Source organism: Ammospiza nelsoni, chromosome 15 (genome assembly GCF_027579445.1).
Source record: "Ammospiza nelsoni isolate bAmmNel1 chromosome 15, bAmmNel1.pri, whole genome shotgun sequence".
Classification (NCBI taxonomy): domain Eukaryota; kingdom Metazoa; phylum Chordata; class Aves; order Passeriformes; family Passerellidae; genus Ammospiza; species Ammospiza nelsoni.
Genome location: NC_080647.1, coordinates 19,021,789 through 19,033,996, shown reverse-complemented (window position 1 = coordinate 19,033,996; position 12,208 = coordinate 19,021,789). Strand labels below are relative to the sequence as shown.

Sequence of the window (12,208 nt, the reverse complement as noted above, 5' to 3'; positions counted from 1 at the left end):
CGGGAGGGACACACGGGCCGCGCGGGGTGAGGGACAGACGGTCCCAAAGGGGACCCATGCGGGGCCCTGGAATGCGCAGATGGGGACGGAGGATCCCGGGATACAACAACACCTCCAGCCTCCCTCCGGGTTCCCTCCGCTGCGCTGGCCTCACCTGCCTTCAGAGCAGCCCCAGGGTCCCGCAGACCGACATCTCCAATTCTCTCACATCATCCCCGCCCTCTGAGCCACCCTTTGGTACGGCGGGCACCACATCCCACAGCTCCTAAAAACCGTTCACAGCCACAGGGGCTCTGAACAGCAATTCCTGGGCCTCTCCTGAGGGATGGAGAGGCACCGCCAGGGCCCCGAGCCCGCCCGGGATTGGACTTTGGCTTTTTTTGAAACACGAATTTCTGGCATCTTGTGCCACCGTGTGGCCAGCGAGAGGCCGGTGCAGCGGCACGGGGTGCGGGACGCCCGGGCTGCCTCAACCCAGCCCAGGGTCCCGCTCGCTGTCCCCGCCGCTGGAGGGGGCGACTTCCAGCAGGGAATGCTCAGACACTGCGAGCAGAACCTTTTGTCCTTTCCTTGGCTGGGGAAGGGAGTGGCTTTGTCCCCTTCTAGAACTGGAGGTGGAAGAGGAGAGATTCTCCTTCTTTTGCTGGGCTCACACCAGAGTCCCCTCACTGCCACCACCTGGCCGCACCACTGCCACCTCTCACCTTTGTCCCAGGGGCCTGGTGGCACTTTCTGATGGCAAATACCCTTTCTGTGGGCAAACCATTCTCATTTTATACAATCTTTTATTAGTATCATTGTGATTATTGCAATTTCTTCAGTAAATTGTAACTCCAACTCAGAACTTAAGAGTGTTTTTTTTTTCCACTATGGAAAGGGGTTGGCTGGAGGGGGCTTAATTTTCCTGCTGAGTTTTAAAATTGGTCCTACCAGGACCCAAGGCTGCCATTGGAGCTTCACCTGACAGAGGGCAGCTCCCCTGGCACCACCTGCCCAGCCTGGGCTTGGAAATCCCTCTGATCCCTGCTGACGCCAGGGGCTCACTGGGGATGGGAAGCACTGGGGAGGGAGCACTGGGAGCATCAGGGAGCTCAGCCCACAGCAAAAGCAGATTTCAGGACTGTCTTGGCACCACGATCTCTACATTCAGTGTTTGGATTAAACAAGAGCAGCAAGTTCAGCACCTGTGCACCTGCACTGCCCCTGCCCTGAGGACACAGAGCACCTCACACAGCACAGCCAGGGCTGAAGGGGCCCAGCCCTGCTTTAGGGTCTGGTCAGAGCAGAGGGAAAACCCCAAAAGATATGGCAGAATGAAAAATGTCCAACAGCAGGACTGGCTTTTGTTCCTTACCCTGTGGCACTCCAGCGTGCCACATCCCAGGAGCTGAAAGGCATCTCTGAGTTACATTCAGAGGAGGAGAATTTTGGGAAAAAATACACCCAAAGAGTGAGTTTCATGCACCAGAGTTTCATGATGATGAGCTAACACCAATTCCTTAAGAAAGGATGGAAGAGGAGGCACGGTGGGAAATTTGTCAGAAATCCTGAGGCTGCTGAGCATTGCCCTCAACACAAGTGCAGTGCAACAGGCAGAGGGAACAGCAGCATGGCAGTCCTGGAAGTCAAGGAAAAGTGGGAATTCCATCCCTCATGTAACATTGTCATCTCTGCTTCACACCATGCACATCTTGGTGCTTCCCTTTTCCTTCTCTAACCTAAACCTTCTCAGAAATGCTCAAAGCACACCAGGATCTCTCCAGGCCCTCTCTCAGGCAGCTTGGCTGCTTTATCAGTGATAAGAGACAAATCTCAGAGATTTCCACTCTGCTCTGCTAAAAGTGCCCTAAAACTGGCAGCTGGAAAAAAAGGCTGAACAGGGAATCCTGAAGGCACTTGTTTGGAGGAGCACTTACTGTGGTGGGATTAACCACAACTGAGCCACCCTGGCTGGGAGGGCCAGGCTGGGAGCACGGACAGCAAGGGCTGCCTGTGCTCAAAGGCAGAGTGTGATCCCAAAATATGGTACCACAACCTTTGGTTTCCACCTGCCCCCTGGCCTGAGCAGGCACTGGGAGCTGCTTGGAGAGGGTGGAGGTGCCTGAGGTATTGCAGTGTCACAGAGGGCCTGGAGCACCTGGGGAGGCACCAGCCCAGCTGGCCTGGTGTGGAGTGGGGCTGGGGGCTCCTGCCTCTCCCAGGGCTGGCACTGAGGGGCTCTGGCCTCTCCCAAAAGTGGGACTGGGGGCTGCCAGCAACTCCTAGAGGTGAGTCTGGGGGCTGCCTGCCTCTCCTGGCAGTGGCACTGGGAGGGTCCTGCCTCTCCCAGAGGGGGGGGCTGGGGCTGCCTGGCTCTCTGGAGGCTGGGCTAGGCCTGCAGCCCCAGCAGGCGGGCAGTGTTCAGCACGTCATCTCTCGTCAGGTAACACCCACAGAGCTGCCGGTAGCCGGTGAAAGCCTCCCGGCCGTGCAGGACACGCCAGTTATCCACAAACAGGACCTGCAGGAAAGGGAAAAGGTCATCAGGAGGACAGCAACCACAGCAGGCAGGGCCAGTAGCCTCTGGCAGGGCAGGTCCTGGGGATCCCTGGACACTGGAAGAGCAGGTAAGGGTGCACCACAGTGAGCAGGAGCCTCCTGTTCCACATTGGCACAGGTGAGGCTACAGCCAGCTGTTCCACAGGATCCAGCACAGCTCTTTCACCAGCTCTTTATGGAGCCAGCCTAAAAACACATTTTGGGGTTTCTTTGCCTTTCTGCTGGAGAGGAAACAGTTCATCAGCAATAGACAGTGGCCAACTTATCACTGAGTCCCAGAATGCTTGGGTTGGAAGGACCCTTAAAGCCCATCTTGTTCCACCCTCTGCCATGGGCAGGGACACCTTCCACTATCTCAGGTTGGTCCAAGCCCCATGGAACCTGGATTTTAACACTTCCAAGGATGGGGTAGCCCCAACCACCTGCCTCTGCGGTGTCACTTACCCATGTAAGGGCTCAAACATAACCTCAGAACTGTAATTTTTTCTGGAAGAAGTGAAAGCCTGAACATTAAGTGTTCTGGCGTCTCTGCTCCTGAGGATTCTCATTTCAATGGCTGGAAACTGGGACTAACTTTCCTCTGAGGCAGAGCTTGAACTAAACATCTCTGCATCTCTGCCTCACCTGTTAGCTCATACTGCTTTAGGACAGCAGAAAAACATGCAGAAGCCACTACTGTTAACACTGGAGCACCCAGAACGAGGAAAACTGCTGGGTATGGCAGTGCCCAGACACCGGCACACCCACGGAGCATCCTGCCCTTCTCCCTGTGCCAAACCCAAGGGATTCAGCTCCCAGTCCCACCCTGACCAGTGCTGGAGGATGCAGCTCCAGGTCCCACCTTGCCTGGCTTCAGCTTGACCCAGAGCTCGTTGTGGGGCCGGCGCAGCTCGGCCGTGAGGGCGCGGTGCGCGTGGTACCAGCGGCGCACCACGTCATGGGGCACCGTGTTGATCACGGCACGGTCGTAGTTGTTGTACCTGCAGGGAGAGGAGAGACAAGAGATTGCCCAACACGGCTCCAGGTGCTTCCAAGGGAACCTCAGGAGCCTGTGGGATTAGTGGGTATTTAAGGGAGGCTGCAGAGGTGACCAGAGAGGTTGTGCTGCCAGCACAGAACTTTGGGAACACAGCACTGAGGGCAAGAGAAGTTTGCTATCAAGTGTACACCTGTTCTTCCTGGTTTTCCATGGAAGGACATGGCAAGACTGAGAGCTGCTTAGAATAAAAGTGCAAAGCAGTGCTGGACAACCTCTAGAACTGAGGCAAACTGGAGTTTCAAAAATCAGCCCAAAATTCCTTTGGAAGGGATCACTCTGCACTCTCCCTGTTCCCTGTGTGCCAGGATAGTTTCTAGAGGCTTCTCCAGAGAAGGGCTGAATTTTTCTGCATCTCACATAGAATGAGATGAGAGCTTGGAGCTGAAGGGAGAATACCAGGAGTAAAAAATCAAAGTTCAGCACTGACACCCATCTTTGTGTCAGTGGTGCTGACGCTTCCTCTAAAGAGAGGAACACAGGGTGTTCCTGTGGTTTCATCCCTGCTCATCAAAGATACACTGCTTTTCAGCCCATGGAACATTCTGGAAAACCACCACCACAACGCCCTCTCCTCCCCAGAGGCCTCCTGGCCATTACCTGATGAGGTAAAGCTCGTTGTTCCAGGGGTAGACATTGAGCACCGGCCCCACTCCGATCATGTGGTTGTGGCAGCCGCCCACGTTCTCCACGTACTCGTGTTTGAGGGGCACCTTGGCCAGCAGCTCAAAGTGCTCTGGGGCCTGGTGCAGCACCTGCTCGGCCGCGTGGAACCCGTCCACCAGCAGCGTCCGCCCGCCCGTGCCCTCGTGCTTCAGGCAGTGGAACACCTGGATGCTGCAGGGAGACAGAATCCGAGAGCAGTGACCTTGGCTGCCTAAGCCCTGGGCACCAAGCGCTCCCTGAGGACACAGCCAGGTGTGGATGGATGCACCACCCATCCCTGCTGCTTCTCCAGACCCAATTTCACATGTTCTGCTGGGTGAGGAGGCAGCAAACTGCCTGTGCTGCATCCCAAACCTAGTGACATGAGTCTGGGCACTTCAGGAGCTGCAGGATGAAGGCTGTGTCACCCAAAATCCAAACCCAAGAGGCTGTGGCTGCTCCATTCCTGGAAGCATCCAAGGACAGGCTGGATGGGCCTTTGAGCAGCCTGGAATGGTGGAAGGTGTCCCTGCAGCAGCACGTACCCACAGGGCTCCTGGAAGTAGGTGGTGTCTGTGTGCCGGTCCAGGGCCAGCTTGGTGTAGGCTGTGTCTCCCCGGGAGAAGTCAGAGGTGAAGTACCACATCCTGCCATAAATGGTCTCCCTGGAAAAGAGATGGGCAGTTATCATAGGACAGTGTCTGGGTAAGGCACATCCTCCCCTACATTTGAGTCATTCCCCTCTGTCCCATGCACAGAGTCATTAAAGCAGAACAACTTCACAAAATTCAGATTGTCAGGGATGGTGCTTCTAATCCCTCTTCTGGTGTCCAGCTCCTCTCTTTCCTCCCCAAAAGACTGGTGATGATGAGTCTTCCCCTCCACAACCACTGATGTTTCCATACCAACCACCATCCCCAGTCATGGAAGTGACACAAGGAGGTGCTAAGTGCAGCCAGCCCTTACTTGTAACCACACAGGGTTGCCCAATAGTTCCATTTCTTCTTCCCAGTATCCTCCTCCAACACACACAGGAGGGAAGGGACACCAGGCAAGGCCAAACAGCACTCAGGGGCTACAGGGGGAGGGTGCCTGGAGACAAAAGCTGGCTGGATATTCCCTGAAGCCTGTTGTTTCCATTTGGAGTGACTGTTCATTAGCAGGAATCCTCCTTTTCCAACTGCCCCAAGCAAATCAAACTGTTTCTGCAGCTTGGATAAAGCCCTGAGCCCAGCCCCTGGCATACCATGCTGGCAGTGCTTTACACAAACGCAGCACCAACACCTCTCACTGTTTTTCTCCAGCAAGAGCTCCAACTGGTCATTGATCTCCCTGGCTCCCAGGGCCAGGCTGCCCTCACGACCCCTCAAGTCATAACAGGAAATGTCTCTCCTTGCAAAGCCCTGCTCTTCCCAGCCAGCCACTTCCTTCAGTCCCTCCCCTCTGCACAGTCCCACTGTCACAAAAGTCATGGGATGCTCTAGAGCCAGCTCAATGACTGAGTGATTCACAGCTCTTCCATAAAGGAGGGTGGATCCCACAGTAGGATCCTCCATTCCAGGTCCAGGGGAGCAGCCAGAGCATTTGTCTGCAAACCAGGCCACGCCACACAAAACACAGGACAAGGAGGCAGCAGCTTTCCAAACAGAAAGAAAACAAGTTTATCCTTCCCAGGATAGCCCAGATACCTGATTATGCTGATCCTCTTTGCCAAGATTTCTGTGTCTTCTTTGGTGGGAGGGACATTCTCCACGAAAGCAATCCCGTACAACAAGAAGTTCTGCAGGAATTCCTTCAGACCCTCGTCTGTCTCCAGGAAGCTCCGGCAGTCGGTGGAGGGGACCTGGGCTTGCTGGTAGATCTCAGCATTCCAGAGGATGCGGGGGTGCATGACCTGCTGCTTCTGCCCCTCGTAGCTGTTCCTCGCCAGCCACTCCAGCCCGTACCGTGTCACGTGTCCATCCGGCCCTGGCACAGGGACAAGGGCAGAGTCACCAAAATCCCACTGGCCAGCCCGACATCGTGGCACCTGTCAGCCCAGGACAGGCCTCACCCTTGTCACCTGTCTGGGGATGGGTCCTTTGCACCCTACTGCCACCCAAAATATGACCTGAAAGGCCACAAGTCCTAAAGGTGTCATCATTGCTGCCACATCTCCAAATTCAGGGCAGCTGCTGAAACCCTCTCCAAATTCCCAGCTAACTGTTGCATCTGCAGTGGTTTTGGCTTTTGTTGACAGGCCTCCAAGGACAACCAAAACCCTGAAGTCAAGCCCTCAAATAAAAGGAAGAAAGCAGCTGGGAAAGTGAGGAGAAAGGACAGAGAACAGGCATGGTGAGCAGGGCTGACAGCTGCTCCCACAGAACAGGGAAGGAAAAGAGAAGCAACCATGTCATGCCCCATCTGTTCACCACCTGCACTGCTGGGGGAGTTTGACCAACCCAGACACTGCAAACACACAAGAAGGGCTGGGGGCAGGAAATCCACACCACTGTGATGCAGAGGTGTGCTTGCAGTGACAGCAGTGTCTAAAACCTGCTCACAGCTCATTGTCTTCCCAGCCAGGCAGATCTGGGGGTAATGCTGTCCATCAGCAGGCACAGGAGGGCAGAGGTGCTCAGGACTCACAGGTGAGGAAGAGTGTGGTCTCATCCACCCGCACAGCCTGGGGCTGGATGGCCAGGTCCACGCTGGCCGTGTCCAGGCTGCGCTGGCTGGTCTTGGCGTTGTAGCAGGAGGCAGAGCGGCAGTGATCCCGCAGCCACACGAAATCCAGGCGCATCACGGTGCTGCCGTACCTCAGCTCTGCCAGGGAGGGGAGCAGAGGAGGCTTTGGGGCAACAGGGAGGACAAACAAAGCCAAGAATTGAAGCCCAGAGCCCACACTGTGTCATCCCAGTTACAGGGGATGCAGTGGTATCCCTTGAGATAAATTGTCACAAGAGGAAGACCTGACAGAGGATTTTATCAAAGGCCTGGCTCCTTTGCTTTGGAGCCACTGTGTAAAATGCTGAGCAATTCCCTTTGCTTGCAAGTGACTCAAAGTACTGAGATCCCACTGGCCTCAGCTGCCAACGCTGAACAAGGCTGGGCAGCAGAGGTGGGCACACATCAGAGCCGAGGGGGCAGTGCCAGGGAAAGCCTAAGTGTGGCACAGAAAATGGTGCCTGACAGGGCACGGCTCAGACAGTTTTTGTTCAGGAATCCCTGGATCTGATTACTTATTTAGCAGTGCCTCACTTATCATAGAAGACAAGGCTGCTCCACCCTTTGGGAACTCCAGCAGGGAACATGAAACAGCCCCCAGTGTGCATCCCTCTGTTGCAGGCTATTTCAGAAGGAAAGCACACATCATTCCAGGGAACAAGGGGGAATCCCTCCCTGCTGTCCCTGGGCACACCAGGAGCACCCTCACCCAGCACCTACCGAGATGGTCTTGGTGCAGCTGCCAGGCACAGCAGGGGGACGCTGGGGCCGTGGGGTGGCAGCGTGCAGGGACAGCCAGGACAGGCCCAGGGCCCCGGGGCAGCCACGGCCAGCGATGTCCGGTGCTCCCACGCCGGCCCCGGAGCAGCCACGCCAGCCTCTGGCACCACATCCTGCCAGTCAGCAGAGAGGCGACAAGGGGACTTGGATGTGGCACTCTGTCCTAAACCCCAGCAGGACACAGCCCTGAGGAGACACAAAGGACATACCAGGATCCCGTGAGGGTGGGCAGGCCCTGGCACAGGGTGCCCAGAGAAGTGGTGGCTGCCCCTGGATCCCTGGAAGTGTCCAAGACCAAGTTGGACACTGGGGCTTGGAGCCACTTGGGCTTGTGGAAGGTGTCCCTGCCCATGGCAGGGGGTGGAATGGGATGAGCTTTAAGGTCCCTTCCAACCCGAACCATTCCATGATTCTGTGATTTACCAGGCAAAGCCAATCCAGGAGACACAGCTGTGTTCAACATGCAAAACAGTGGCAAAGCCTCATCTCTGAAGGTCTTGTCCCCCCTCCAGCATTCCCAGTTTGAATTCACCATTCCTGGATGGAACTGCAGTAATCGGGGAAGCAAAGTGACCTTGGTTAGGGAAGCAATAACAGAGGAATCTGGTAATTAGGCCAGTTCTAGAAAAAGCAGGCAAAACAATGAGGAGGAGGAGGAAGATCTCTGCTGCTGGTGAAGGACACAGCTGGCATGAAGGAGAAACCACCGTGATTAATTTTAGCATAGAGGTTAGAAGGCGATTTCTCCAAGGGAAATTTGTAACAACTCTTCAGTGCAAAGAGCAAGGGCAAAAACCTGACAAGTTTTAAGAGATGATGCCTCAGTCTAAATGCCTGTCATGTTTGTGAATTTCTGGGGGCCAGGTCTAAACCCAGCAGGATTTTAACAGCACTTTGAAGTGCACTGAAATGTGGTCTCTCTGGATAAGACACAGGCTCAGAAAGCATTTCTTATCCTAGACTTCTGATTTTCCTTCATTTTCTTATCTGGAGAGTCCAGGCACTGGAGCTCTGGCTGTCCAAGCTGCTGCTGCTCTGCAGAGACCTCAAAAGCTGCTGATAACAACCAAATCCACAGAGGTGCCACATTCCCAGCAGCAACTTGTTAAGCAGGATAAAAGAATGCAGACATCCCTAGGGAGAAAAAGTGGGAATGTTTTTGAAGAGAAGGTTTGAGATGAAGGCACACTGACACACTTCAGCCACGGAGCCCTTTCCATGAGAAATTTTCCCAACATTCAGTCTAAATCTCCTCTGGCACAGCTTGAAGGTGTTTCCTCTTGTCCTATCCCTTGTTACCTGGGAGAAGAGATCAAACCCACAGGCTCCAGCCTCCTTTTCCAAGATATCCAGTTCCTGTTCCTGCTGCCCAGCTCTGAAAATCTGCTACAGGAAGAGGAATGAGCCTCACCTGACACAGAAATCTCATAACCAAGAGAAGAAAACCTACAGCTACAAAACTCAGCAGCTGCCCCTGATTTTTATCAGCTTTAAAATCTTAAAGAAATTAGTTAAATCCCTGAACCAACAACTCACAAAGATTATCTGAGAGAGAGAAAATCTGTCTAGTTTGGCTTTTGGATCCACTATCCCAGTGAGGGGTAGAAAACAAGGAATCTAAAACAAGAAATCTTGCCTGCACACACACAGAGGACCCAAAATGCCAGGAAAAGGCTCACCCACAAATCCATCAGCACATGGCCTGTGCCTGGGCCAGCTCCAGCCTTAGTTTGATCTTTCCACACACATTTCTTTGATCTCCTCCTCTCCCAATATCAAAACTGAGAAGGAAATTAACACAGGTAATGGGAAGTGACCCAGATAATTAAACTTAATCAGGGAGACCTCATGTTGCTCTTCCTGGAAGAAAACACCACAGGCAGCCCAGTGAGAGCCTTAAATTCAATCTTTCCAAGACCTACTAAAACTAAGAGGCATTAAACTCCCAAAAATCTGTATGATTAGGGAGGATTTATAATTTTTGTTGTTTCATCAGAGCTAACAGCTGGATGAGCTACATGAACAGCAAACTCTCTTCCTGCACCTCCTGCTACCTCACCTTTATGCTTTATGCGGTCCAGACACATGGGCAGCAGTGAAATGAGAGAATTCCAGACAAGATTTCCCTCAGAATTCGAAGGGAAAGGGCAAGAGGGAGCAGAAATTAAATGGTCAGTGCATAAACACACATGGTGGGTGACACAGGACCCACAGGGTGAAGGAGAGAACAGTCCTGGAGGGAAAAGCAGAAACCTCAAGTCCATTGTGATTTGAGGAATTCCCATCAGTCTTTGGAGAGAAAGGACAGGAGATGCTGTGGAAGGAGCAGAAAGGAAGGCTGGGAATCACAGAATTTAACCCTAACCCTAACATCACAATTTGTCTCACAAGAAACATTTCAAGGAAACAAAACTGGGTTTAACCTCTCTGAGAAAAAGCCACAGTCCCCATTCTGGGAAAAGGAAATGGTGAAAAAAATGAGTGACCAAACAGTTTCAGCAATGGGAACATCTAAGAAAGGAGAAACCCACACACCTGGAGGCTTTCACCAGCTTTTAGCCAAACCCTCCAGGGCATGAGATGACCCTGCTGCCCTCCCTGCCCTGCTCCAGCCCTTCCAGCCTGTTTGTCCAGCTCCTCTGAAAAAAAAAAAAAAAGGTGTTTTCTATGAAAAACACCTCAAACATTCAGCTGCTCACACTCACTCAGTTTTTGCTTCTGGAAGCAGCTGGCTGGAACCAAGGTTCCTGTTCCATATGGAACAGGGAGCTGTGAGAAGCACAACAGTCCAAAGTGTGGGAAAGGAATTTGGATTTTGATCCTCTGGGATCCTTTAACCTGATAGTTCTCTCTGCAGCGAAGGAACACCAAGAAAAAGAGAAATTCTGCAAAGGCTGAGCTGCCCTGAGGACTCTGCCAGAGCAGGCAAGATCACCAGCCCAGGTGACAAACCAGATCCCCCAGGATGGCAGCACCTCTTGGACAGGACACAGGCAGAGTTTAACAGCCTGAGCTGACTCAGTTAATTACAATTAATTACCACAGAGACAAAAAGCAGACTGGCTGTTCCCTGCTGAGCTCCTGCCCTCACCCTGCAGACAACTCCATCAGATCTCAGCTGCAGGAACCAGATTCCTCTTCCAGCCCTTCCCCACATGGGATTTCAATGAAATTAAGGAGCTAATAAAGACATCCCAGGCACTGCCAGCTTCACAGCTACTTCATTTTCCTGGAAGCAAAGGGAATTATCTGCTCACCCCACGTTTCACACTGACCACCTGATGGCAGGCCCCATTCCCAGAATCTTATTCCACCATCCCGTTTGCATTTCTCCCAGGCAAAGCCTTCCCAGGCCACACTGCTCAACAGAAACAAGTTCTAATTCTGGTTTTTTGTTTTTTGTGGTTTTTTTTTTTTTTTTTTTTTTTTTTTTTTTTTCCAGCAAAGCAGCCAGCCCTGATGGCAGAACCCCCCAAGAGGAGTTACTCCAATAAACTCCTATTGCTTAATCACTCCATGCTCTGAGTCCTGCCCGGGCAAAGAGGAGCCAGGCAGCTCTCCCGGGCAGGGTGGGGGTGTGTTTTTTCAGGGAATGATGGAAAACAGCTCTGCCCACGAGCTGCAGCCTTTCATTCCCTTTCGCTGGGACCGTAATTCCCGTGTGAGCCCGGGGCTGGCATTACCTGGGACCCTGGAACGGCGGGCGGAGCTGCGGGACGGCGGAGCGAGGTTCAGCGGGCTCGGGATGCTGAAGGGATGGCGGAGGGGCTCAGCCGAGGGGCTCAGCTGGAGAGGCACAGGTGGAGGGGCTCAGCCGAGGGGCTCAGCCCGAGGGGCTCAGCCGAGGGGGTTCCGCAGGGTCAGCGCCGCTGCCCCGGGCTCTCCGCCGCTCCTTCCCCCTCCTCCGCCTCCCTGCGCCCACCAGGCCGAAAGCGCCGCTCGGAGCTTTCCCACATCGGCCACACCTGCCCGAGGGAAGCGGCGTATGGGTCACCCTGGAAAGAGGGGAGAAAACAAGGAAAAAAACGACGCTGCAAGCGGGTCCCTTTCCCAGGGGACCCAAGCGCAGCCCCCGAGCCCCGCGGGCAGGACCAGCCCCGCTCCGAGCTCAGGGGACCGGGGGACACCGCGATCCCGACCCACCTCGGCGGCTCCCCGTTGTCCCGGCGCGGCCTCGGTGCCTCGGAGCGGCGTTGCCGGGCCCCAGAGCCCGCAGGCGGCGGCGGGGCCGGGTCGGGAGCGGGGCCGGGGCCGCCTCAGGCCGCCCCGGGGCGGGGCCGCCGCCGCCATAGAGACACGCGGGGCAGAGCGCCCGCAAACCATAGAGCCGCGGCGGGACGGGGTCGCCGGCAAGCGGGACAGGACCGGGACAGGACGGGGCCGCCCCGGGAGACGCCGCGGCTCCGGCGGCCGCTCCGGTCCGGGAGGCCGTGGGATGAAGCGCCGCAGGCGGCACGGAGCTCGGGGAAGGGGATGGAGCGCGGCGCACCCCTCACGGGGACG

At 54.7% G+C, this 12,208-nt stretch overlaps 1 protein-coding gene across 2 annotated transcripts; it reads right to left on the bottom strand.

Moving 5' to 3' along the window:
* Positions 1 to 765: 765 nt before the first annotated feature.
* Positions 766 to 11,973, bottom strand: TMLHE (trimethyllysine hydroxylase, epsilon). Of its 2 annotated transcripts, XM_059483182.1 has the most exons (9): positions 11,849 to 11,973; positions 11,389 to 11,700; positions 7,646 to 7,891; positions 6,848 to 7,024; positions 5,908 to 6,187; positions 4,765 to 4,884; positions 4,175 to 4,411; positions 3,380 to 3,518; positions 766 to 2,500 (listed from the first exon to the last, which is right to left on the bottom strand). In XM_059483182.1, exons 3-9 carry the CDS (start codon positions 7,815 to 7,817, stop codon positions 2,369 to 2,371), a joined length of 1,257 nt encoding a protein of 418 aa, XP_059339165.1. In that variant the 5' UTR covers positions 7,818 to 7,891; positions 11,389 to 11,700; positions 11,849 to 11,973; the 3' UTR covers positions 766 to 2,368. The 2 variants fall into 2 exon arrangements, with proteins under 2 accessions (XP_059339165.1, XP_059339166.1); XM_059483183.1 differs by lacking the exons at positions 7,646 to 7,891; positions 11,389 to 11,700; positions 11,849 to 11,973 and having other exon boundaries at positions 6,763 to 6,987.
* Between the last annotated feature and the right edge of the window lie 235 nt (positions 11,974 to 12,208).